The sequence below is a fragment of the Seriola aureovittata genome, chromosome 11 (genome assembly GCF_021018895.1).
Source record: "Seriola aureovittata isolate HTS-2021-v1 ecotype China chromosome 11, ASM2101889v1, whole genome shotgun sequence".
NCBI classification, from domain to species: domain Eukaryota; kingdom Metazoa; phylum Chordata; class Actinopteri; order Carangiformes; family Carangidae; genus Seriola; species Seriola aureovittata.
The window spans coordinates 1862712-1888875 of NC_079374.1; the positions used below are offsets into that span (position 1 = coordinate 1862712).

Sequence of the window (26164 nt, forward strand, 5' to 3'; positions counted from 1 at the left end):
GTGGCGTTCACTTCTATTATCACCATCGAGCAGTGACTGTGAGCTCCTGTCTGCAGCTTATCAGATGTACTGTCCAAGATGTATGCCCTTTACACACACACACACACACACACACACACACACACACACACACAGCCGTCCTTGTTGAATATGGATCAGCGTGGTTGTGCCTCTTCTTTTCATGCATGAAAGTCACTGAATTCATTTAAAGCTGTTGTTCATAAATCACCGTCATGTCGTATACGTATCTTCTTCCTCCCTCCACCACAGACCTCCACCTGTGACGGCAGCACAGGTGTGACTGTGTGTCTCTCTGCTGCAGACTGAGAGGACAGGTTTACGTGGCACGTGTTCGGAGAGGACGGTGTGAAGGTGAACCTTTGTTTGTGAGACTGTTTGTGCTGCGCTGTTTTGAAGCCTCGCGTTTGATGTGCGAAGCACAGATCCTGAAGTTGCGTCGAGCGATCCGAGGAATCTGTAAACACGGCGAAACTTTTGATGCAAACGCAAATGAAGAGTGAGTCACGGCGGCGCGGGCCTGCAGCTTCCTGCAGCGGCGTGTCTTTGTTCTCCAGGTGTACTCGGGTGAAGGGATCTCCTGTCAGACGCTTCAGGCTTCACGTCGGTGTATTTTATAGTTTGTCTTCCTAGAATATACCAGAGTCTCTGCAGGACGACGGAAACTTTGCACCAGCGTCAGAATTCACAGCTTCACAACATTTCTGCTTCACATGGTAAAGATAACTTCTCGTGTCACTGTGGTGAAACGTCTTGGCTGGTTTTGGTTTACAGAAGTGAACATCAGGAACTGTTGGTGTGAGAGGCATCAGTGCTCATGGGTCTGTTTCAGTCTGTAGTGTTGCTGCTGCTGTCTCACTGTGCATGGACAGAGTTATTTATGTCAGGTGTGCAGCTCTGTTTTTAGATGCTCAGTCAAATTGTGTTTGTCCTCATTCACTGAACGTCTGCAGCGAGTTTTTACAGCATAAAAAAAAACATCTGAGGAGAACAGCAGTGCTGACAGTTGCATGTTCTGGTCTCATGCAACATGTATTTTAAGGTTTATTCTTCTTCAACAGCAAAAAATATAGTTTTTATTCCTCAGAGCCGGAGACATGTTGTCTTCAGGTCGTCTGTCTCACTCTCGTGGACACGACGTCTCAGTAACGCCTCGAAGGAACGTCTTTAAATTTGGCATAAAAACATTCACTGGGACTCGAGGATGAACTGATTAGATTTTGGTGGCTAAAGGTCAAAGGTCAAGGTACGTGTGACCTCACAAAAACGCAGCCTTAGACACCTGATGGTAATTTGTGACGAGCTGAGTAAATATATGATTGATAGATAGATAGATAGATAGATAGATAGATAGATAGATAGATAGATAGATAGATAGATAGATAGATGGATTGAGGGAAATTAAAAACTATAAAATACAGTAAAAGACAGACAAAAAATAAACGGGACCCAAGTATATGAATAACTAAATATGTTCACATGCACCAAAGATGGAAGCGAGTCTCATTTCCCCATTGAATAGTTGAACGTCAGCTGTTTTTACACAGGAAATGGCCCCGGTCCACGCAGACCTCTTTACGACACACACACTGGACTATTAGCAGAGCTGTTAGGGCTGTTTGTGTGATGATGGGTGGCTGCGTGGCACAGCTAATGGCTTCTTTAATGGCATCCAAATGGCCTCGAGGTGTCGACCATGAAATTCTGACATTGAGGTTTCACAGTCTCACACACACTCGCACACACTCGCACACACTCGCACACACTCGCACACACTCTGGCAGAAAGATCTGAATGTGTAAACACGTCGTAGTCGTCCGGGTTTGATGGTGGTTGTGCTGTTGCTTCGGTCGCTCTCGACCTTCGTCCCAGGGGTTTTACAACTTCATGACATGCAGCGAAAGATTTTTATAAAAGCTTAGTTTCATTATTGATTCATCTGCTGATTATTTTTTTAGATTAATAACTAAACGATGGATTGTTGTTGAGACGAACCAGACGTCTTCAAATAAGAGGAATAGAAGCAGGAAGTCTTGTCATGTTGAGAATATTTGGGATATTTTCATGTTTTTTGCTGGGAAAAAAAATGACTGAAGCAATTTCTCCATTATCAAAATAGTTGCCAATTATTCTCCTGTCAGTCAACTAATCAATGAATCAACCGATCATCTCAGATCTGTTTGAATATCTGATTGGTGGAGCTTGAATGTAGATGCTAGTTCTAGTTAAAACCCACTACTAGTTACAGGTGTGACAATATAATCTTCTCTGTGCTGAACATTAATCAAAGATAAAACAGGAAGTGACACTGATGCTTTAAACTTGTTAGATTTATTAATGTGAAGCCATTTATTATACAGATATTTACATTTCTCATTTATTTTGTTGTTATGAAAAACACTTTGACCAGTTTTATGCAGATTAGGAGTCACTATTCTTTATTCCTCTTTATTTTGTTTTCATTTTTAAACCCTGACTTCCTGTCTGACATCTTCTTCTTCTCTGGTTTCTGGGTAGAAATGAGACTCAGGTTTTATTATTCCTCCAGCTTCACTATTGTACAGGCAGCAAAGACTCTTCGTAGCTCAGCTCATCACCTGTGGCACTTCACTCCTCCTCCTCCTCTCTCCTGGATTTATGTCTTTATACTGCGGTGAAATCTTCCTCCGGCCTGTGTCTGATTCTCTCAGCTTCAGTCTGAAGAAGCCCATGCGGGGCCCTCAGGGGACGCTCATCTGCAGGGGCCACACTTCCCACAACATTATCTCCTCTCACACACCTGCTGCTCAAACAGCCGCAGCATCACGTCCCTCATCAATAATTTATACACAATTACTGAACAAGGTTTGTGACACACAGATATCAAATATTTATCAGCTGCTGTTGCACATGAGAGAAGCTCCACAAACATTTCCATGTATTTTTGTGACATTACATCTTTTCTTCTCCAGCGTTTTTAGAGTCGGTTACTTTTACTGAAGCAACTTTTTCAGAGAGAATCGTTTTAATGCGGCATATGTTTTATTCTTATTATAGTAGATCCTGAGATAAAAAACCTTTACTTCTGCTCTGTTACATCCACCGCGCGGCTTTTTAAAAATGTCTTATTTAATGCACCCGACAGCTGATCCCAGACCTGCTGGTGCTCTGTGGCTTTCAAACAGAGCTAACAGCTAATACAAACAGACCGCAGCACAGAGAGGCTACGTCCACACTCATATACGTTTTCATTTTTAAATCTCTCTAAATGGTGATGTAACAAGCTCTCTGATTGGTTGGAGCTAACCAGTCTCATCATATTTACCAGCACTGAAGGCCCAGAGTGTCACAGAGGGGCAAAAGCTAAATGGCTAAGCTAATCGATTAGCTAATTGGAAAAGCATCTGGAAAAAGGAAATGGAGATTTTGCAAATTGTTAAAATGTCTTTTCAAATTCTATTATTAATTCATGAATTAATAAATGTTAAGAGGTTTATTTAATGATGGTTTTATGCTGTTTTTCTAAATCCATTTTTAAATCTGAAGTTTTTATTGATTATTATTATTATTTATTGATTTCAATAATTTAATAAACTAAAAATTGTTTTTACAATTTTTAATGCCTGTTAAAGTATGAAATGAAGTAAATACGTTATTGCTGTTCCTGTGACGTCCCTGCTGCTCCATAGTTTTTACTTTGACTCCACATGACGCATTTTAAAAATCACTCTTCTTTTCAAAGCTACAAAACACTTTCATGACTTAAGTCCGCAGTAGCTGTAGCCGTGTTCCCGTCCCCCAGCTGTTCCGCCCTCTGACCGGGACTTCCTGCCGCTCGGCTTCCAGGGCTGCTGCGGCTGCTTTCTAAAAGTACAAGCGTTTGTCGACGGAAGGTCTTGTCTAACAGGAAGTACATGGCAGGGTCAGTGGATCCTCTCAGTGCAGCCAGAAGAAGCAGACAGTTCTTCACCTGGAGGAAGAGACAGAAGCTCATCATCGTTCGCTTCATGTAGCTGTGCAGTAGAAATCAGTGATTCACGAGAAACTGAGTCACCTCGACGAAGGTGGAGAGAGGATGACAGGGGCTCCAGATGTTGTAGGCAGCTGGATTTGTCCGCTGATGGTGGTGAAGGGCCAGAGAGATGAAGACGGGTTTGAAGATGTGATACGGCAGCAGACAAACTGAGAGAACAACCTGCAGGAGGAGGAGGAAACAGGCTGAGAGGCCTGGCTGTTGTTGTGTACGACGGAGTATCAGAGCCACAATGAGCAAAATTAAGAAATCTGAAATACAAGAAATCTCAGATTTGTTTCCCTCACTGTGGCGCTAACCCTCAGTCGTAGATGGGAAACCAAAGTGGAATATGAATGGTTTGGTTTTATGTTCAACCCAAGAGACAGAACTTCACTGCTGCTACAAAGGCAACAACAACAACAACAACAACAACACGTTAAGGTTGATTATTTTAGAGTGGAATAGATCTCATAGCCACCTGGATGACCACGATGTTTCGGAACACCCTACCCAGCAGCCCCTGGGAGGTGGCGATGACGGTGTTGCGGCGTGAGCGTCTGATGTGCCTCAGCACCGTCATGTAGGAGAGCAGCACCAGCAGGTAGAAGAAGAAGAACATGAAAATAGCAATCGCACAGAAAGCCGCAGACAGAGGGCCTCCTATCTCCACCTCAGGGTTGTAGCACACCTCCGCACTTCCACCTCCCTCCGCCTCTCCGTCCCCGCCGGGTGCAGCAGCCTTCGCACTCATAGCTTCATTCACTGAGTAGTAAACCGCCACTGGCACGCAGGCGCCCACTGCCAACACCCACACCGTGGCACACACCCTGCTGGCAAACGAGGCCCTGCTGAGGCGGGTGAAGAAGCCGTGCGGCAGCAGCGTTTTGCAGACGCTGGGCCTGGAGGCGTGAGTTCGCTGGATGAGGGCTGCGAAGCGGCTGAGGGCCACCCAGGTGAGGATCATGAGGCTAATGTAGATGTTGATGTGGAGCATCGGCGTGATGCCGTGCAGGACCAGCTGACACAGGACGCCGCTCAGCGTCCACACCGAGCCCCAGGCGTAGTAGGCGGCGAGGAAGGGCGTGGTGAGGGACAGCAGCAGGTTGGAGATGCTCAGGTGGGACAGATAAACGTGGGTTGGGGAGGTGGTGGAGATGCAGCGCAGGAACACCCACAAGGAAAGCGTGTTGCCCGGGAGAGCGGTGAGGAAGAGGAGTGCGTAGGCGGAGGGGAGGAAGATGCTCGTGGCGGCAGTGGAACAGAGGGAGAAACCAGAGGAGAAGGAGCAGTTATCTGGAGGAGGAGAGTACGGTGTGTAATCCATCTGATCTGTAAGAACACACAGGTGATGAGACGACAGTAAATTCAGTACAGTAAATGGTGTCAAGTTTGTGTGACCTGTATCAACCAATAAAGACCAATGGCTAATAAAGCCCAGGTAAAGGGAATAATCTGCAGCCTATTAAAGGTTTTAGTGTTGATCCATCAGAAGATATAAAAACCATCTCAGTGTAGTTTTACATCTCCTCTCTCAGGCTTCTCTCTGCAGCTCTAGTAACAACAGGTCGGTGAGCCAATCAGAAGAGAGGAGGCTCTGAGCCTCTCTTCTGATTGGCTGACTGTTTTCTGAGTGATCCAATAAAAATATAGCAGATTTCAGGTAAAAACACTCAGAGAAACCAAATCCTGCAAGGTTTGGATGGTGGGTCCAGGTGGGCGGGGCTTGGTGACTGCTTTGTTGTGACATCACAAAGTTCCAGAAGTCCTGACGGCTGGTTTTAAGGCTCAGTTTCTGAATACAGGCTGTGTGCATTTCTCTGTGGACTGAGGCTTTGATACTTTCACAGTATTAATATAGAAGCTAGAGCTGATCTATAATCACACTACACATGGACACACACCTTTACACTGGAGGAGCTTTAACACGGCTCACAAGGTCAGTTTATTAAAATGTTTCTACAGCATTAATTCATTAATTCTTAATTAAATCATGCTCACCACTCTCAGTTTCTCTCTTTCATTTTAAAATGAAATAATATTTTCACACTAATTATTACTAAATATTACTAATTAGTTCCAGTTGATTCTTCATTATCGTGCTCCTGATCCATGTTAAATTAAAACTAAAGACCTGGTTCTGTCTCGTTCTTACTGCCCATAAATAAAAATGTGAAGAGACTAAAACACTGACAAACTTTAGTTTTACTTCAGTTTGAGCGTTTTTCAAATTCTTATTCATTATTTTTATGATATTAATTCAAAATAGTCAATAATTTAATCAAAAGGTTCGTGGTTCGGTTCCCTGCTCTTCCTTTTTCTTCTGTCACTAACTGAGCAAGGCGACGTAACAACACAACAATGTTTAAACACTAAGTCTGTTTTTAAGTTAAAGTTAGATTAGACACCATAAACACACAGCTGGGCTCATGTTTGTTTACGTACCGCTGACGGCAGCTCTGAGGAGACGGTTCAGCACGGCAACGCTCCCTCAATGCAACCTGAAGTTAAAGCAGCATCAGTGTGAAGCTCCTGTCACTTCCCTTTTCTATTAATCTGGAGGTTAACTCTGACATATTTCAGAACTAACCTCTTGTTTGTGGCATCGTTTTCTCACGCTACCTCACCCATCACATATGTCCATGATAGGTGTTTGAGAATAGAAAGGCAGTGGTTAGATTTGATAATACACCATGTCTGTATTAATAGAAATAGACAGTATATGAGCAGTTTATTTTTAATTTAGAGTTTCTGTCTTTCTTTTTGCTGTCCCTTGATCTTACTGTTGAATCTATATTGACTGACACACTCTCATTTATTTAAAAAAACCTGATCAAGTTCCAGTTGCTTCTACAACTGAAACAATGAACTGATCAGTCGTTGACAGAATTGATATTTTGTTAATTAGCTATTATGTTAATGGATGGTCACTTTTTGGTGCCACCAGCTGTTCAAAGTTAAATATCTCAACATCTGTGAGAGGGACATCTGGTGCGTTCATGGACCTCTCACGCCATCATCAGGTCCAAATGCCTGCAAACGTAATAACATTCCCATCAGCCTCAGCTGTACGTTGTGTTGAATGCTAACTGGCTACCGCACCGTGCTAACACTGAGATGGTGGACATGGTGAACCTTTCACCAGCTACATGTTAGCACTGTCGGTGTGAGCATCTTAATATGCTAGTGTTAGCATTTAGCTCAAAGCACCTCTGTAAGTACAGCCTCACTGAGCTGTACAGCTGTAGACACGTTAACTATTTTCTAGACTGAACAATTGATTTATAATAATATAATATGTTTATTTATTTTTTAATACACACACACACACACACATACACACACACATATATATATATATATATATATATATATATATATATAATAATATGTGCAATAATCTGTATTATTAAGGTGTGTGTGTGTGTGTGTGTGTGTGTGTGTGTGTGTGTGTGTGTGTGTGTGTGTGTGTCATTCTATAATTTGTCCACTAGAGAGAGTGACAAGTTTATTTTTCAACAGTTTCCTGTCTCCGGTCCAGTTTGTTTTGGTCACTGTTGGTACAATAACAAATTGAGGTGAAGATTTTTTATTTATTTTTTTGTGATGTGTAAAGAAAATTAAAAAATGAACATCAACATTAGTATCAGCATCAAAAGTCCCCAGGTTTCTGTTATCACCTGCTCTTAGAGGGACTGTAGCTTTAAATTGAAGGAAATGGTACATGACAGAATGAATGCAAGTTTGAGCAAAAGGAGACAATAAAATCTATCTATATAGATATCTATAAATCATAAAGATTGTTCATTTGCACAGACACGAAGCGGAAAATGTCATCGTCATCTCAGTGACAGGATTAACAGACGCTGCCCTCTGGTTGGGCAGCATGGTTGATGCAGGTGACGGAGGCTCACTGTTTCAGAGAACCCTCGCAGTCCAGGTTGGATCCAATATCTGCCGACTCCGTCTCCTTCACATTGGAGGTGAAGACGCGGTTCGTCTGTCCTCTGTCGGTTTTCCCGGTCCTGCCGTCCCCCTCATTGGTGGAGCTGCTCCCGCTTCCTACGGTGAGATCTCTCACACACAGCAGGTTGCTCATCAAACGCAGCACCTCCTTCCTCACCGAGGAGGACAACAGGAAGTACATCACCGGATCCAGGCAGCTGTTGAGGGCAGAAAACAGCAAAGACACCTCGTTGGCTTTGTCGGCCACATCCCTCCAGTAGCAGGATGTCTCTGTGATCTGAGTCTTTATGTAGAAGACCCGGACCATGTGATAGGGCACGAAGCAGACGGTGAAGAGGAAGAGGATGAAGAAGGACTTCTTGGCGGTCCTGATGTAGCGGGCCGTGTTGGGCAGGTCTGGTTTCTCTTGAGATGTTCTCAGAAGCCGGTGGGCGATCTTTCCGTAAGACACAACCAGAGAGATGAACACGAGCCAGAAGAGCACCAGCAGAAAGATGTTGATGTAGGCTTTCCACTTCTCATTGAGGAGCTGCCTGTAGTGGAAACACCTGCAAACACCAAACACATCAAAGCTCAGATCACACATGCCACGATTCTTAAAGCTCCTCCAGTCTGCAGGTCTGTGTCCATGTGTAGTGTGATTATAGATCAGCTCTAGCTTCTATATTAATACTGTGAAAGTATCAAAGCCTCAGTCCACAGAGAAATGCACACAGCCTGTATTCAGAAACTGAGCCTTAAAACCAGCCGTCAGGACTTCTGGAACTTTGTGATGTCACAGCAAAGCAGTCACCAAGCCCCGCCCACCTGGACCCACCATCCAAACTTTGCAGGATTTGGTTTCTCTGAGTGTTTTTACCTGAAATCTGCTATATTTTTATTGGATCACTCAGAAAACAGTCAGCCAATCAGAAGAGAGGCTCAGAGCCTCCTCTCTTCTGATTGGCTCACCGACCTGTTGTTACTAGAGCTGCAGAGAGAAGCCTGAGAGAGGAGATGTTAAACTACACTGAGATGCTTTTTATATCTTCTGATGGATCAACACTTACAATAAAACACAGAAGAAGAAGAAAGTATGTAGCTTTAATTGAAACAGTAAGACTCAATAAATAGATTTGATGACAGGGGTCACTGACCTGTTCTGCTCTCCTCTGTTATTCTTTGATATCATATACGTCAAAGTCAAGGCGGACGCCAAGATCCAGACGACAGCGCAGAGGGCGCGGCTCCACCTGGTGGACTGGAGTCTGTGCCGCGTCCCTGAACCTCGGTGCATCTTCAGGTAGCGATCGACGCTGATCAGCCCCAGCAGCGTGATGCTCATGTACATGTTCATGTAGAAGACGTTCCCCACCACTTTACACAAGGTTGGATTCAGATTCCACACGTCACCGTGGCTGTGGTAGAGAATCCTGAAGGGCAGACACACCACCAGCAGCAAGTCTGCAAACGCCACGTTAATGAGGAACACCCGCACGGAGTTCTTCTTGGAGTGGATGTAGAAGAAGACCCACAGAGCGACCAGGTTCCCGACCAGACCCAGGACGAAGATCACGGAGTAGAGCACCGCGAACGGGATATGCAGCGCGTTATGTTCCGCACACCAGGGGTCGGGGGTCGCGGTCAAGTTCATGTCGCTGATCTTTGTGGCGAGGAGGGAAAAGGAGGCGTGCGGGGGCTGGAGGGTGGACGTGGCAGGTGTAGTGAAGGAGGTTTTTGTCATGGTGGTCTCTGTGATCCTCAGCCCTGAAACCAGGAGGAAGAAACAGGAGAATCAGTTTGGATTAGCTCGTAGTGTCACTTCTTTTCCTTCACATGGGAAAGTTTTGGACTCATTGGTGCAGGTTATTGCAGTGGAACATTTTTACATTTAAAAATATTGAAAATATGGCTGCCCCGGTAGCTCACCTGGTCCTTACGGCACAGGTTCAAGCAGGGGCGGACTGGTGGTTGTTCTCTAAGTTAATCAAACAAAAAACAGTCAGCCATCATATTAACGTCTCATTTATTTATTAGCTTTTATTAGGCAAGCTAGCCAAATAAGCCTCATCATCACCTTATCAGCTGGCTCTGACTGTGCTGAATGTCTAATTAATATTTATATTACGAAACAGTTTCATCAGAGTCTTTTCCTCTTTACTAATTAACCATTTAATTCACTGAGCAGCTCAGAGGCGACCGGCAGCTACCGCCATCTTTTAAGGTGGAATGTTTCCTCGCGTGTTACTCAATGCATGATTGATGTTTGGAAATCGGTCAATACATCTTAAAAGTCAACATGAACACTTTGACCATTTGTTTTTATCAGCTCTCCACATGACAGATGCTTTAGTGACGATCGGATCTTCACGCTCTTAAAAATGTAGATAAATATCAAGCGGATCATGTGAATTGAGAATATTTTATTTCATCACTTGGAGAAAAGACGTACGTCTGCAGAAAAGTATTTGTAGAACGGTGCTTCATTTGTGATGGTCTGTTGTGACACGTTTTACCTTTATCAACAAGTCCAGGTGATGTGATGTGGATATTGCACGTGGCCATATTGCCTAGATATTGCATATATATGGACAGCTGAGGTCCAGCTGTGTGGATCTGCCTCTCACCCTGGATAATCACATATAACGCCGGCGCTGCACCGCACCAACAGACACTGGGAAGCCTGAGAAAGTGCAGCACTGATGACTTAACACTCACAGCGTGATATCATGTGTGAGTTATGTCGAAGTTTGCAGAAGCACAGACGTGTTTTTCTGTCTGCTTCAGTCTCGTAACGCAGTAAACCAGCTGAACGGAGGTTTCTATCAGAAGATCTGTGAGTGCAGTAAAAAGGAAAAGCACACAGCTCTTATCTTGCAAACAGGCAGCAAACAACCCGATCATCTTTCATAAAGGAAGTTGCCAGAGCTTCACCTACTCATTGACGTCCATAAGAAACTTTCTCATGTTTCTTTCACACATTTTGCTTTATGTGGAAGTAAAGGGATAACCCCTCCCCACACACACACACACACACACACACACACACACACACACACACACACACACACACACAAATACAGTATGTGCTGAGTAGTAGCTCACTCGTGGTTTTTGCAGTCCTCTTCTTCTCCTCTGACTCACTCGTCCTTCGAGTTCACTCTGCAGGAACGACTCTCCGAAGTGTTGCCGTCCTGAAACGCTCCTCTCCCCTCGTCATGGTGCGTTCACTCCTGCTGTCGTCTCTCCTTCGGTGGGCTCAGAGGAAAACAGCTCTGCGCAGAGGTCCGCCTCCCTCTCTGCCCATGATCTGTGCTGCTCTGAGAAACCAGCCGCTGCTGTCGAAAGTCAGAGAGAAATGCTGAAATGCAGAATGCTGTGATGCTGTGCAGAGAAAAGCTGAAGCTGTGGTCAGCCCTCTCTTTCCTCCCCACCACCAGATAGAGAGAGGAGATGGGGCAGGGCAGGGCGAGCTGTGGGATCACACAGTATGCTCCACTTGTACACAAACAATATGCTTTCCACTTTGGGCTCTGAATATAATATGGAGGTATGTGCTATGAGAGAAAAAGGCCTCCCAGAATACCACAGAGTGCCCTCACAGTAATTAAAGCAGTGCCTTCAGAGTAAAAGCACAGCCAGATTTAAATTGCCACCCAGGAGACGTGAGCTGCTGTCGAGCTCGCAGGCTGAGTTTGTAGGCAGAGGTTGAAGTGAATGATGAACCACAGCTCCATTACTGGAGTCACAGTGTAGTAACATGACTCCAGTACAAGTGAAAGTTCTTCAGTCAAGTATTTACTTGAGTTAAAGTACTGGAGTACTTCAAAGTACCTTTTTTATGTCAACACATTGTTCCACATTTAAAGAAGCTAATGACTGAATCAACCGACTGACTGACCGACCGACCGACCGACCGACTGACTGTAGAACCTGTAGAATAGAAATCCTATAGAAATGGCCATAAAAACACAAGTGAATCAACAACAGGAGCCAACCACGAGCAGCTGTCTGTTTAAATCTGGAATTAAACCAACGTTACCTCGACGCTTTCTCAAGTTGGACGGTGGATTTTTTGTTTTTAGTCAGTGGTAAAAGTGTGGTCGTGATAAACGCAGCAAACATTTCAAACTAAATGAATCTGTCTTTATTTCTAAAGCTGCAAACACAGACCTCAGATCAGATCGGTCTCTGCTGAAGAATCTTCTGCCTCATCTTTATGTGACGTCGCCATCGTTAGGACACTGAGGTGTCTGTGATTGGTTTTTCTCCTGTGATCAACACAGTGTATGGTCTATCACATTTTCAAAATAAAAGGAAATTCATTCAACAAAATAAAATGCAGTGTATTGTATATATTTATATTTTTATCATAAATATTTTTAATTTACTGTTAATTTTTTTTTTTTATTTTTAAAGCTAGGTGACCTGCAGTAATATGTTGAAAACCTACTTGGCAATTAACCAGACTCTGATTCTGAAACATTCTCCTTCAAAGTAAGAGCTCTTCATAGAAATGTAGTGGAGTCAAAAGTAAAATATTTTTCTTTATGTGTAGAGGAGTAAAAGTCAGAACTCAAGTAAAGAACAGATACTCAAAAAATATATTTAACTACAGTACTGAAGTAAATGTACTTAGAGAAGAGAAACTACCACAGATGTTGTGCATGAAATGAGTGATGGGGGGGGGGGGCTGCTTTAACTGTGAACTGCTCCCAGGAGAGTAAACACTGATCCATGCTTGAGGATAATGAGATGCTGGAACAATTCACCCTCCCTCCCACATGTGACACGATTTAATTTGCATTTTGATGATTTTTTTTCTTGAAGCATTTTTCTGTATTTTTACTGAGTTTTTTTTCCTGCTTTTATGATGTGAAGTGGGAAACATCTCGGTTAGAAACAAAACATAAGATATTAAATGACATAACTAGAATAAAGTGTCGTTATTTAACATCCAATAAGCTGCTGAAACTGCCGCCAGTAGTAACAAGTGTGGTTTTCATACGTGTTGCTCCTCTCTGATCCTCCCACGCTGATGGCTGTTTTGTGTGTGTGGTTGTGGCGGGTGATGTTTGGGTGTGTCTAACCCAAATTTATAAGAGGGTGTCGCTCTTTAATTAGTAAAAGACTCAAATCACCAGTCTCTCTCTCTCTCTCTCCTCTCTCGTCCTCAGCCTCACTGTGTGCTGCTGGCGTCCAAAGAGAACTCGGCCCCGGTGAAGCTGGGGGGGTTCGGAGTCGCCATCCAGCTCGGAGAGTCTGGACTGGTGGCAGGAGGTAAAGTAAACACCACATACATACGCACTGATGCTAACACTCCCATCTCAGCATCACGACATTAAAGTTGAACTTTGACCTTCAGTGAGTGACAGTCTCATAAAAACAGGTTTGTGGCGTATGAAACCCTGAATCTAATGAACCGGGGGGGGGGGCAAATAAACCTGAAACCTTGTCAGTGCAGAGAGTGAGAGAGTTAGCATTAGCACAACCACTAACACTGTGTCAGCCACTGCCAGTTACAAGCTAACGAACAACATAAATAAAAGATGCTAACTACACCAATGATTTTGAAAAGATGCTAACTACGCTAACGGTTCCTAAAGATGCTAACTACACCAATGGTTTTGAAAAGATGCTAACTACGCTAACGGTTCCTAAAGATGCTAACTACACTAACCTTTCTGAAGAGATGTGAAGAGGACAGATGACCTGCACCCTCAGCACTCTGTTATCCATACAATGACTCAGAGTCACATATATAAACTGATTTCTTAGTCAAAATCATTCTAATCTCTGCGACTTGAATGTGGACACATCCTGCAGGTTGAGGAGAGTTGATCCTGTGGAGAGCAGTGAAACTAAAGGATTCAAACTCATTTCTGTTACCGGCAGCAGCAGAGCTCCAGTTCACTTTGCTCATTAATGGCTGGAAAACGCGAAGTGTCCAGTTCTTCAGCTTTTATTGAGAAAAAGGAAACAAACCTGCAGTAGATTTAATTGACACTTTGACACCATAAAGTCAGAGCAGGAAACAAAGAGCTGACTGCTCATTGTTGCAGGTCTCAGAGGAGGAAGTAAAGTCGGACAGAACTTCCGTTTTGTAGTCCACAGAGGGTAAGAATAGAAATTTATTAAGAATAAAGAAGTCCTCATTAAAGTAAATGATGTTTGTGTTCTGTCTCTGTGACCTCAGGTCGGGTCGGCACTCCCCACTTCATGGCCCCGGAGGTGGTGAAGAGGGAGCCCTATGGAAAGCCTGTGGACGTGTGGGGCTGCGGCGTCATCCTCTTCATCCTCCTCTCAGGGTGTCTGCCTTTCTACGGCACCAAGGAGCGGCTGTTTGAAGCCATCTGCAAGGGCAAATACAAGGTCAGGAAGTCATTCAGAGACGCTGCACCGACACGAATACGTGGTTTCAACATTTCATTCAAGACACGAGTGGCCACTAATTGATTTTGTTTTTATCAATCGATTGCTTCATCTCTGCTTGTATTCACTTGTGGGAAGTTTAATCTTCCCTTATAAAGCTACTAATACAAATACATGTCAGGTAAATGTAATGGAGTAAAAGTTTAAAGTACCATAAGATGGATTTACTCAAGTAAAGAACAAGTTCTTCAAATTTGTACTTAGTTCGATTCCAGCAGGAGCCAGGTGGACGATCAGAGTTTGGTGCTTGTGTTTGGGCCAAAGGAACAGGACCAGGAAGTCGGTGCATTCCTGTAACGTGTGTGTGTGTGTGTGTGTGTGCGCACACAGATGAACCCGCGCCAGTGGGGCCACATCTCGGAGAGCGCCAAGGACCTGGTGAGGCGCATGCTGATGCTGGACCCGGCTGAGAGGATCACCGTCTACGAGGCTCTGAACCACCCCTGGCTCAAGGTACCGCAGGGCGCCTGACTGACAAACTCTTACTGCACAAGTGTGACTTAGCCCGTTGTCATGGCAACACCTTGACCGAAGTTCTTCAAATTTGGCAAAAACCTTCACTAGGACTCAAGGACGAACTGATTAGATTTTTTAGTGGCCAAAGGTCAAAGGTCACATTTGCAACATCAGCAGTGACTGAACATCTCGTCTCTGCCTGTAGACTCTGAGACGTGCATGTTGTGTTTTGGAGACATGAGCGGACTTTAACAATGACTTCCTGACGGTTCAGCGGACACACTCGCAGTTTCATTGGTCTCTGCTGTGACTGAGAGTTTAGACGAATCAGCTTCTGTCCGTCGCTCCAGCTGGTTGCCATCACAATAACGTGAATGCAAGCAGCAGAGAACACACAATACAATACACACTTACTACAATATCATACAAACCCATGTGCTCATGCACAGTACATCAATTCTCAATTCCTCGTTCTTCCTTGAATATATTTCGTCAACACCAGAGTCTTTCCCTGCCACATCAACCTCAGTGCTCCGTTTACAACCACATATGTAACTTATCAATCTGTGGCTGTGGCAAATCTCCCACAGCAGCTTCCTGACACTGACAACAACAGCAGTACAGTGCAGCAGCAGATAAATCACCTGAACGTGATGATTTTGCCTCTAAATTTAGTCTCTCAATGAGTAAAAGATATTAAAGCTCCATGTTTTCTTCTTCTTCTGTGTTTTATCCATAAGAAGATATGAAAACCATCTCAGTGTAGTTTTTTAATTTCCAGCAGCTGGTTAATTTTCTTTACTTTTCACATCAGAATAATGTTCATGTTACTGATGTGAAGTCCCAGTGTACCACTGATGTGTCGCTGTATTGAACTGGGACAGATGTGTGGTCTCATTCCCCAGTTTACCAGACTGGTTTCATGCTTGTTCAGGCAACAACTCAAACTATCAGAAAACTCCAGCTGCCACCTTGAGTCTTTCCCGTCATTCCCCTCCCTCCCACCAAAGAGCCTCAGAAGACATTAAAACTGTTTTCACTGGCTCCTCGTGACGAATCAGCTGATCTCCAGGTGTTAAACTGCTGTAATGTCGCTTTAAGCTTCTCCTCTCTGTGTTGGATCTGTCAGGAGAGGGACCGCTACGCCTACAAAATCCACCTGCCAGAGACCGTGGAGCAGCTGAGAAAGTTCAACGCCAGGAGGAAGCTGAAGGTTTGCACGCGCGCACACACACACACACACACACACACACACACACACACACACACACACACACACACACGCACACAATCAAATGTTGTGACATCAGGCATAACACCATCTGTGTGTGTTGAGATGATGAGATAAAGAGATGCTGCTGATGTTGACCCGTCCCTGTTGTTGTGTAACAGGGGGCCGTGCTGGCTGCAGTGTCCAGTCACAAGTTTAACTCCTTCTATGGAGACCCCCCCGAGGAGCTCCACGACTTCTCCAACGACCCCACCTCCTCAGGTACACACACACAAACACACACACACAAACCCCCCCGATCTTTAACACACTTCCTCCCTCAGATTTCCTTCCTCTGATGTTTCTCTCCAGTTGCTCTATTAATTCAACTTCTGCTTTCTGTGCCTGGCAACGCACAGGCACCAGCCTCGACAACAATACTCACACAAGTTCACCAAAAACAGACTACACACACACACACACACACACACACACTACACAGCCAGGAATCAGCTGATCGTCTGAGCTCATTAAAACAATAAAAACAACCTAATTTTCTTCTCATTACAATCCAACAATCTCTCTCCTGTTGTTTCTACCTGTTGTTGCTTTACACTGAGTGTCTGTGTGTTTTTATTAATGCTGCCCACCTGTTAGGACTACTAGCAGCAGAACGTAGGTATCTGTTGGTCCTGTGTGTGTGTGTGTGTGTGCGTGTGCGTGTGTGTGCGTGTGTTGTGATGCATGTTAACCATCAATAGCTGTCTTGATATTTGTAGAAGCTTGACCTTAATGTTCATCAGTCGTAGGACGTGCAGAAAATGTCCCAGCCAGAGGTAAAGAAATATGTGTGTGTGTGTGTGTGTGTGTGTGTGTGTGTGTGTGTGTGTGTGTGTGTGTGTGTGTGTGTGTGTGTGTGTGTGTGTGTGTGTGTGTGTGTGTGTGTGTGTGTGTGTGTGACAGGGGCTGTGTCTCAGGTGCTGGACAGTTTAGAGGAGATCCACGCGCTGACAGACTGCAGTGAGAAGGATCTAGATTTCCTCCACAGCGTTTTCCAGGACCAACATCTACACACACTGCTCGATGTAAGTGACACACACACACACACACACACACACACCACACACACACAATGAAGCACACCGGAATCTGTCTGTTCTACTTTATTGATAAAGGAGCAGAATAAAAGTTTGTCTGTAACATAGTTCAGCAGCAGCAGGTAAAACGGTCGTTGACATCAACAGCGACAGATGAAGGCGCAGTGATATTTTCACACAGGAAACTGAAACACATTTCCTGTCCTCAAAATACTTTGTCCGGCGCTGTGTGCGTGGTGCAGCGGTGTCAGAGGAGGTGTGAACAGACCGGTTGGGCGTGGCCTGGCGAGGTGCTGGTTTTGTGCTCTCACAACAGACCAGTTCCACAAAAGTCAAGTGTCAGAGTAGAAAGTGAGAACAGCCACAACCGCTGCAACACACACACACACACTTACACACACACACACACCCACACGCACACACACATAAACCTCTTTAACCCTCCACTCGTCGTGACAGACGTGTCACGACTCTGTTTTTATTCAGTTGAAACAGTCACGTGAATGTGTGATTTAACATTTTTGATCAAATCTAAAAATTCTAGTTCCTGAAACATTCGTCTGGATTTAAACTGTTTCCTGTCGATTCATTTCTTTTTTCTACTGCAGCAATTTAAAATTTGCACGAAGGGGCAAAATCACAACACAAGTTCAGTTTTAACGCTGAACAAAAACGGAGCCATGAAAAAAAAAAAAAAAAGGGCTTTAGATTTGTCCCAGTGCTGCTAAACCCTAAACCCCCCCACCCCCCCTTCAAACCATGTAGGAGCCAGAGTCAGACGTCGTCCACAGCTGTGAGTGTTTCCCCTGTAAACCAACGACTGAAACCCGTCCAGTACTGTCACATTCTTCTGCACACATCAGTGAGAGTTGGCGAGCGTTGACATTGAGTCTGAAAATGTTGGTTTTGGGCCTGTGGCGTTCTGAAACTGAGAATATCTGCTCCTCTCGGTGAATCAGAGCAAGGTCGTCAACGTTTACTGTTTTACAGAAGAGAGAATAGTTGTGGCTGTGACCACCGACCCCCCCCCCCCACCAACACACACACGCACACACACACACACACACACACTCCCTGCGTTTCAACACAGGATTGATGAAGAATTGAAGAATAAATATTAAACATATTTAGAAAGTGTGTATCAGGCTGGACCGGTCGCTGCTCGTCTCTGTGATATTGATGATGATGATGATGATGATGGGATGTTGAGCGCTGAGCTGCAGGTCACCACATCAAACTCCCAGCGGAGGTTCAGGCAGCGTTTTAGATCTGTACACAGTTTGTCTGAGAGCGTCACTTTGTCTCTTATTAGGCGTCTTTGTGTTTACGCTTCTCTCTGTCTCTGGGTGTTAAACACAAGAACAAAAGCTCTGCTGGCAGGACGCAGGAATTTTATTATCCAGCAATTCAGGAGTAGAAAACACTAGAAAACAGCATTTAAAGCTCCATACGTTCCTCTTCTTCTGTGTTTTTATTTGAAGTGTTGATCCATAAGAAGATATATTTGTGGGTTTAAGAACCAAAAACCATCTCAGTGTAGTTTTACATCTCCTCTCTCAGGCTTCTCTCTGCAGCTCTAGTAACAACAGGTCAGTGAGCCAATCAGAAGAGAGGAGGCTCTGAGCCTCTCTTCTGATTGGCTCACTGTTTTCTGAGTGATCCAATAAAAATAAAGCAGATTTCAGGTAAAAACACTCAGAGAAACCAAATCCTGCAAGGTTTGGATGGTGGGTCCAGGTGGGCGGGGCTTGGTGACTGCTTTGTTGTGACATCACAAAGTTCCAGAAGTCCTGACGGCTGGTTTTAAGGCTCAGTTTCTGAATACAGGCTGTGTGCATTTCTCTGTGGACTGAGGCTTTGATACTTTCACAGTATTAATATAGAAGCTAGAGCTGATCTATAATCACACTACACATGGACACAGACCTTTACACTGGAGGAGCTTTAATGTATTTTATATTCATATTCAGCTTGAGTATTTGGAGTCTCTGGAGTCTGTCCTCTTTGTCTCTTCAGTTTTATTCACATATTTGACAGTTTTAGTGTCAGTTTCTAATATTCTGTGACACTGACATGAATCTACAACATCCAGAAACAAGGATACTGATAAAACTTGACTTCTTCGCTGCGTCGCATCAGCGTCTCGGTTCAGCTGCAGTTGTCTGTGGTTTGCAGGTGTTAAATCGCACCATCATCTGTCTCTGTTCACTGAGGTGTCTTCCTGAGCCGGCGCCCTGATACTCGCCGTCCACAGGAAGCGCGTGTCGCGATGTTTAGAGATGACAGGATGAGATTCAGCTCACAGCTTCGCGACAGATAAAAGATAAAACTCCTCAACTTCAGTTTGAATTTCGATCACATTTATCGTCCATTTTATTTTATTTCTTTCTTTTTGATCATTTAACATGATGACGGAGGTACTGAGATACCTGGTCCAGGTACGTCAGATGGATTATTGATACAGGAGCTATAAATAGTCTAATAACAGCTGCCCCTGCTGATGTCACACAGTTGGTGAAATTGTTTCTTCTCAGTGTTTGTTTACCTGAAGAGAGGTGGAGCAGATCAGAGGAAAAGTCCTCATGTTTTACATCACAGTCTGTTTCCAGGTGTTGATCTGACTGCAGGTGTGAAACAGTGGTTTACACATCTGTCCACAGGGAGCTGCGAGTGACGTCTGATAAACGTCCTCAGGTGACGTCACGTTGGCGTCACTTCGGTCCGGAGCTCGTTCTCTGAGCTCAGGTCACCAACGAGGCAAACAAACAAACATGGCTGCACACAGTTTCAGAGAACGTCCAATTGTTGTGTTGTTGTTGTGTGTTGTGTTGTTGTGTGTTGTTGTTGTGTGTTGTGTTGTTGTTGTTGTGTGTTGTGTTGTTGTTGTGTGTTGTTGTTGTTGTGTGTTGTTGTTGTGTGTTGTGTTGTTGGTGTTGTGTGTTGTTGTTGTTGTGTGTTGTGTTGTTGGTGTTGTGTGTTGTGTTGTTGTTGTGTGTTGTGGTTGTGTTGTTGTTGTGTGTTGTGTTGTTGTGTGTTGTTGTGTGTTGTGTGTTGTTGTTGTTGTGTGTTGTTGTTGTTGTGTGTTTGTTGTTGTTGTTGTTGTTGTTGTGTGTTGTGTTGTTGTGTGTTGTGTGTTGTGTTGTTGTTGTCTGTTGTTGTGTTGTTGTTGTTGTTGTTGTTGTGTGTTGTTGTTGTTGTGTGTTGTTGTTGTTGTGTGTTGTGTGTTGTTGTTGTGTTGTGTGTTGTTGTTGTGTGTTTGTTGTTGTTGTTGTGTTGTGTTGTTGTTGTGTGTTGTTGTTGTTGTGTGTGTGTGTGTTGTTGTTGTTGTTGTGTGTTGTTGTTGTGTGTTATGTTGTTGGTGTTGTGTGTTGTTGTTGTTGTGTGTTGTTGTTGTGTGTTGTGTGTTGTTGTTGTGTGTTGTGTTGTTGTTGTGTGTTGTGTTGTTGTTGTGTGTTGTGGTTGTGTTGTTGTGTGTTGTTGTGTTGTTGTTGTTGTGTGTGTTGTGTGTTGTTGTGTGTTGTGTTGTTGTTGTTGTTGTTGTGTGTTGTTGTTGTTGTTGTGTGTGTAGTTGTGTGTTGTGTTGTTGTGTGTTGTGTGTTGTTGTGTGTTGTGTTGTTGTTGTCTGTTGTTGTGTTGTTGTTGTTGTTGTTGTTGTGTGTAGTTGTGTGTTGTGTTGTGTTGTTGTTGTGTGTTGTTGTTGTGTGTTGTTGTTGTGTTAAGGACTCTTCCAGCAGCTGGAGGCTGAATAGGTTGTAGTTGGCTGCAGGAAACTTGTGGATCTGCCAAGTGTGTGTGTGTGTGTGTGTGTGTGTGTGTGTGTGTGTGTGTGTGTGTGTGTGTGTGTGTGTGTGTGTGTGTGTGTGTGTGTGTGTGTGTGTGTGTGCAGTAGTGTCAGTGGGAGCCTGGGGCTGCAGATGTCTCCTTTTCAGCCTCAGTTTCACACCCTGCCTGCTCAGAGAGGGGGTGGTGGAGGGGGGGGTGGATGGGGGGGGTGGATGGGGGGGGTGGATGGGGGGGGGGGTCAGAGGACGACAGAGCAGAGCAGCCTCAGACTGTGGAGGAACAATGGCCTCTATTGTCGGGCCCTTTGTGCCGTTCACAACAAGCACAGCCTCCATCACTATCTGTGTTAAAGTAGCCTCCACACACACACACACACACACACACACACACACACACACACACACACACACACAGGGAGTGAAGCAGGGATCCCGGAGCCGTCTGCCTCTGATAACATGTGTCTCGTTTGCTCTGTGTCGACTGCTTCTCTCTGACAAACCGCTTCCCGTCTCCTGGGTGAGTGTGTTTTCTTCCTGTTTTCTCTTTCTGATGCGTTTGCAAGAACAGCGTTTTGTCAAGAGATGCCTGGAGCGTATTTGAAGTCAGCCCACCATCCCCTCGTGTGTGTTTCTGCCGTTTGACATGTATAATGAGGCTTTAGTCGAGTGCATTTGTGTTTTTTCTCCCTCATGTTTTAGTTTGCGAGTTTCCTCCGGCTCCTCTGGTTAATGGAAGCAGGGTAATAAGTTTCCCTCCAGGAAATGATGTTTGAATTTACTCCTCACTAATAGGAAATTAAGATAGCATTCTGTTTCTCAGAGTAAGAGCTGATTCGTGCTGCTGACACACACACTCACACTGTGAGGTGTAATTGTGTTTGTGTGTCTGTTTCTCAGCTCTGACTGTAAAAGTCTAAACATTTAAATATTAAATCCACAGTTTGTTCAGATGTTCAGAATCTGTTCATCTATTATTTTCAAAATAAAAGCCCCCAGAGGTCAGCGCAAGTGTTTGTTTCTTTTTCAACAAAAGCAGAAAGAAAATTTTGAGAACTGTCTCTTTGAAAGCAAGAGGACAAGAGAGTGTGTGTGTGTGTGTGTGTGTCTGTGTGTGTGTGTGTGTGTGTGTGTTTGTGCGCGCTGCAAACAACATGTGGGACAACACACATTCGTCCGCACAGAGTACGATTCAGCCCTCAGGCTTGTTCCTGGTGTGTTTCAGTGGTCCTATTAAGACTTCCTGAGGAGTGTGTTATTGTGTTTGTCTTTCTCAGAGTTTGTGCAGATGCACACCGGAGACTTTCTGTGTGTGTGTGTGTGGGTGTGTGTGTGTGGGTGCGTGTTTGCGTGTGTGTGTGTGGTGTGTGTGTGTGTGTGTGTGTGTGTCGTCATTCCAATAGTGTCAGATTGTCAGCGAGGAGGGATGCAGACCACCAAACCACAACCTCCTCCTGCTCCTCCTCTGCACTCGCCGTTAGCTTTTGTATGAACAGAAATACACACACACACACACACACACACACACAGACACACACACACAGACACACACACACACACACAGTCTCTTATTCCTCCCTCTGTCTGCTGGACCTCGTCAGTCCGGTTTGTCTCTTAGAGAAATGGATCATTTACAGAAACACACCACAGCTCAGTCACTGCATGAGCTGAATCACAGCTGTAATAAAAACCACTCTGGGTTTATTTCCTTAAAAAACAACGTTAACAATCCTCAAACATCTGTTGACACAGATTTTATTAGAAAATTGTTTTTATGTCAGAAACTTTTGCACAGAACCCGAACGTCTCTGCCGTCGGCACCGTGACATCCACATCACATGGTGTGTTTCCATCCACCTGCTTCATGCACAGGTCGAAATTGCAAACTAAAAAACGAGGAGTGGAAACATGAATCTCGAAAAAACGATTCGACAAAGTAATATTTTCACAAAATTGAAAAGGAAACACTTTTTCCACACTGAAGTCATGGCTGCTGTCCTATCAGGGAGGTCGTGTTTAATTTGAACGATATCACTCTCTCTGTGGAAACACATTCACTGTGTGTTTTCACACAAAATTAAACCAGAAACCCGTCTACAGATGTTATACAGTACTTTCTGGACGACAGCTCTACATAGTTTGCACATAATTATATGATTGTTAAAACTAGAAGCTACATGAGATTTGTGAGGGGCCACATATATTATCCCTTATGTTCATCTTACAGTGTTTAAATCTCAGCAGCAAAGTTCCTTCTTCCGTCTCATGAGTCCGATGACTTCAGGCTCCTGTAGCAAGTGACACAAACTCTGCGTCCAGATGTTTGTGGACGGGGACTATAATCCAGATATGCAAACTCGTGATTTGTTTATAACAAAACATGTTGAAGGCGTCTACACTGTAGTTGCACATTTCAAACTGTGACGAGAGTAAGAGTTTCCTCAGGTGTCATCAGATGTTCCCCTCTCCAGGAGATGGAGAGATGGTCTGTGTTTTGTCCGGTGGGAGCTCGCTCGGTCTTTAAGATGCACCAGCTGAGGTGTAAAAAAAATCAAAATCAAGCATCTTTCACAATAATGTCACAAACACTTGGTGCATGGGGAGGCTTCAAACTATCACACCCACCGGACGCAGGGGTCGACAGAGGGAAGGAAATGAGCGGAATCTCAAGTGTGAAACCACAAATGAAACTTTGTGAGAGTTTTCTCATTGTTTCTCACCTGTCTCTACAGCAGCAGGATCTACGCCTCAGTCATTTGGACAGCTGTAAACAGGTTAACTTGTGATGTGGTCTTTCTGTTCTGCAGCAGCGAATGCAAAACGCTCTAGAAACGGGACAGGATTCATTACTCAGCTTTGTCCCTGTGAAACAAAGTAGTTTTAGAAGGTTTAGAAAGCAGTGTAGTACAGTGTAAAGGGTGTTTCAGCATCTGGACATGAAAGGTGTGTGCGATGCTTACAGATGTTTAGTTTCTTTGGAGCAAACTGAACCTGTGAAGCAGTTTGACTGAACTTTACTGCAAATGTAAAACATGAACGCGATGCAGATGTGTTGTGGTGAATGTTGTTGTTTCATCATCCTCCCTGAGATGATGTCAAACATCACATGATGCCGAGAGTGTCGGGTCTCAGCGCTGCAATGAACTGTGTGGTACAAAAGCTCTGTTTGTCTCTGCCTCTGTGTGTGTGTGTGTGTGTGTTGTGTGTGTGTGTGTCTGTGTGTGTGTGTGCGCGGCAGGTTGCTGATCAAACATCAGCTGCTTGTTTCTTTGAATATGATAACAGTTGTTTCAGACGGACGTGGTGTCATGCTTTGATTTGATTGTGCAGCTGCCGTCTGTGTTTCATGGCCGTTCTCTCTTAAACACACACCCACACTCGGTCTGTGACCGGCCTCACACAAGCCGCTCCAGTCAGAGCACTTTATTAGTCAGCTGGGATTTTTACAAACAGAGCTCTTGTGTCTGTCGTTTGGTCCGAGAGGAGAAAAGAGAGAAGACAGTTTGTTTTTGTTCACAGTTCGAAAAGAAAAAGAATAAAACAGAAGAACTGGTGCTGACGCTTTAAACCAAGACAAGTGGAGAAGAAATAAACCAGTTTCCACTTGTTTTTTTTTTTTTTTTTACAGCTCCTCCAGTGTAAAGGTCTGTGTCCATGTGTAGTGTGATTATAGATCAGCTCTAGCTTCTATATTAATACTGTGAAAGTATCAAAGCCTCAGTCCACAGAGAAATGCACACAGCCTGTATTCAGAAACTGAGCCTTAAAACCAGCCGTCAGGACTTCTGGAACTTTGTGATGTCACAACAAAGCAGTCACCAAGCCCCGCCCACCTGGACCCACCATCCAAACCTTGCAGGATTTGGTTTCTCTGAGTGTTTTTACCTGAAATCTGCTTTATTTTTATTGGATCACTCGGAAAACAGTCAGCCAATCAGAAGAGAGGCTCAAGGCCTCCTCTCTTAAACTAGATGATGAGATCGAGCTGCTGCTGCTTCACTGATCCTCTGAAAACAAACCGTTTACACTGCAACAGGTTTCTCATCAGATTTAACATGATGTTTGTGCTGGTTATCATCAGTTTGCAGATCTGTCATTGACTCGTTATGACTTCACCTCTGACCTCACTGTCACTGCAGATTAAATCAAATAAATTAAATTTTTAAATTTAAAAAAATTCTTAAAAACATTAATAAGTTTCTGTTAAAGTTCTTTTTACAGAACTTTTTCTGTTAAATGAAAACAAATGATTATCGTTATCTTTGTTTCTCAAATAGTATTTTTCTACATTTTATTTTGGCTCCAGTTGAATCGTATTCACGGAGAATGCAGCAGTTAGAAAAAATGATATATATTTACAGCCCCTGAAGAGATGTTAGTGATCATGTTATTGATGATGATATTGATCATGTTATTGATCATGTGGACCTGATTCGTGTTTGTGACTGACTCTTGTGTTTCAGCTGTACGATAAGATCAACACCAAGTCGTCCCCACAGATCAGAAACCCCCCGAGTGATGCTGTGCAGAGAGCCAAAGAGGTGAATACACACACACACACACACACACACACACACACACACACACTAACTTCTACCTTGCATACATACAAAAATAATCCACGTCTGCATTGACATGAGCACATGTCTGCTTCCTGTCCGTCCTGCTCCTCTCCTTCATGTGATGAGTAAAGATGATTCTCTGGTTTTCTCTCTTCAACACTGTGACCTCACACCTCCGTCAGTCTCCGCCTCTAACTCCTCCCTCCTCCTGCTCACCTGTTCTGTTCCGTTAAACAAGCTGCTGTCCGTGTCGGGGGTTCTGCTCTCGACCCGAGGTCTCTGAGGAACCAACAGCTTTCTGTGTCTCTTCACTTTAATGTGTTTGGAGCGAAACTGGAGAGCAAGTTAGAAAATGTAAACGCTCTAAACTCCTGCAGGTTCACACGTTAATAATAACAATGATAACAATAATAACAATAATAATAATTCAGTTGTTTACACCCAGTCATCGAGGGTCTGTGAACGTCCCCTGAAAGTTCGTTGACCTCTTGAGGTTTATTTTTGTGACTCAGGTCTTTGTCAGAGCAGCTGGAGCTCAGCACACTGCTCTGTTTACACACACACACACACACACACACACGCACAGCAGTTTATCTGTGGGCTGTTGGTGTGGTTTTGCTTTCTTACAGAGAGTTGCATTATGGGTCTGACCCTGGCTCTGATGAATACACACA

At 44.2% G+C, this 26164-nt stretch overlaps 3 protein-coding genes across 17 annotated transcripts in view; 1 reads left to right on the forward strand and 2 right to left on the reverse strand.

The window, feature by feature from the left end:
• caska (calcium/calmodulin-dependent serine protein kinase a) overlaps positions 1-26164 on the forward strand; it is a 112645-nt gene that overhangs the window by 59382 nt on the left and 27099 nt on the right. For 9 of the 14 annotated variants that reach the window (XM_056390028.1, XM_056390035.1, XM_056390039.1 and 6 more), the window contains exons 6-13: positions 13132-13234; positions 14151-14326; positions 14717-14839; positions 15972-16055; positions 16235-16334; positions 16710-16727; positions 17016-17137; positions 25392-25469. In XM_056390028.1, the coding sequence (XP_056246003.1) occupies positions 13132-13234; positions 14151-14326; positions 14717-14839; positions 15972-16055; positions 16235-16334; positions 16710-16727; positions 17016-17137; positions 25392-25469 (804 nt within the window). The remainder of the gene's footprint in view (positions 1-13131; positions 13235-14150; positions 14327-14716; positions 14840-15971; positions 16056-16234; positions 16335-16709; positions 16728-17015; positions 17138-25391; positions 25470-26164) is intronic. The other 5 variants (XM_056390041.1, XM_056390029.1, XM_056390032.1 and 2 more) reach the window with 1 other exon arrangement.
• On the reverse strand, positions 3026-7315 carry LOC130177982 (probable G-protein coupled receptor 82). The gene is made up of 4 exons (XM_056390042.1): positions 6455-7315; positions 4491-5341; positions 4052-4192; positions 3026-3967 (listed from the first exon to the last, which is right to left on the reverse strand). Exons 2-4 carry the CDS (start codon positions 5334-5336, stop codon positions 3740-3742), a joined length of 1215 nt encoding a protein of 404 aa, XP_056246017.1. The 5' UTR covers positions 5337-5341; positions 6455-7315; the 3' UTR covers positions 3026-3739.
• Positions 7583-11348, reverse strand: LOC130177983 (probable G-protein coupled receptor 34). 2 transcript variants are annotated; one of them, XM_056390044.1, is made up of 4 exons: positions 11060-11348; positions 9884-9932; positions 9112-9721; positions 7583-8523 (listed from the first exon to the last, which is right to left on the reverse strand). In XM_056390044.1, exons 3-4 carry the CDS (start codon positions 9696-9698, stop codon positions 7920-7922), a joined length of 1191 nt encoding a protein of 396 aa, XP_056246019.1. In that variant the 5' UTR covers positions 9699-9721; positions 9884-9932; positions 11060-11348; the 3' UTR covers positions 7583-7919. The 2 variants fall into 2 exon arrangements, with proteins under 2 accessions (XP_056246019.1, XP_056246020.1); XM_056390045.1 differs by lacking the exon at positions 9884-9932.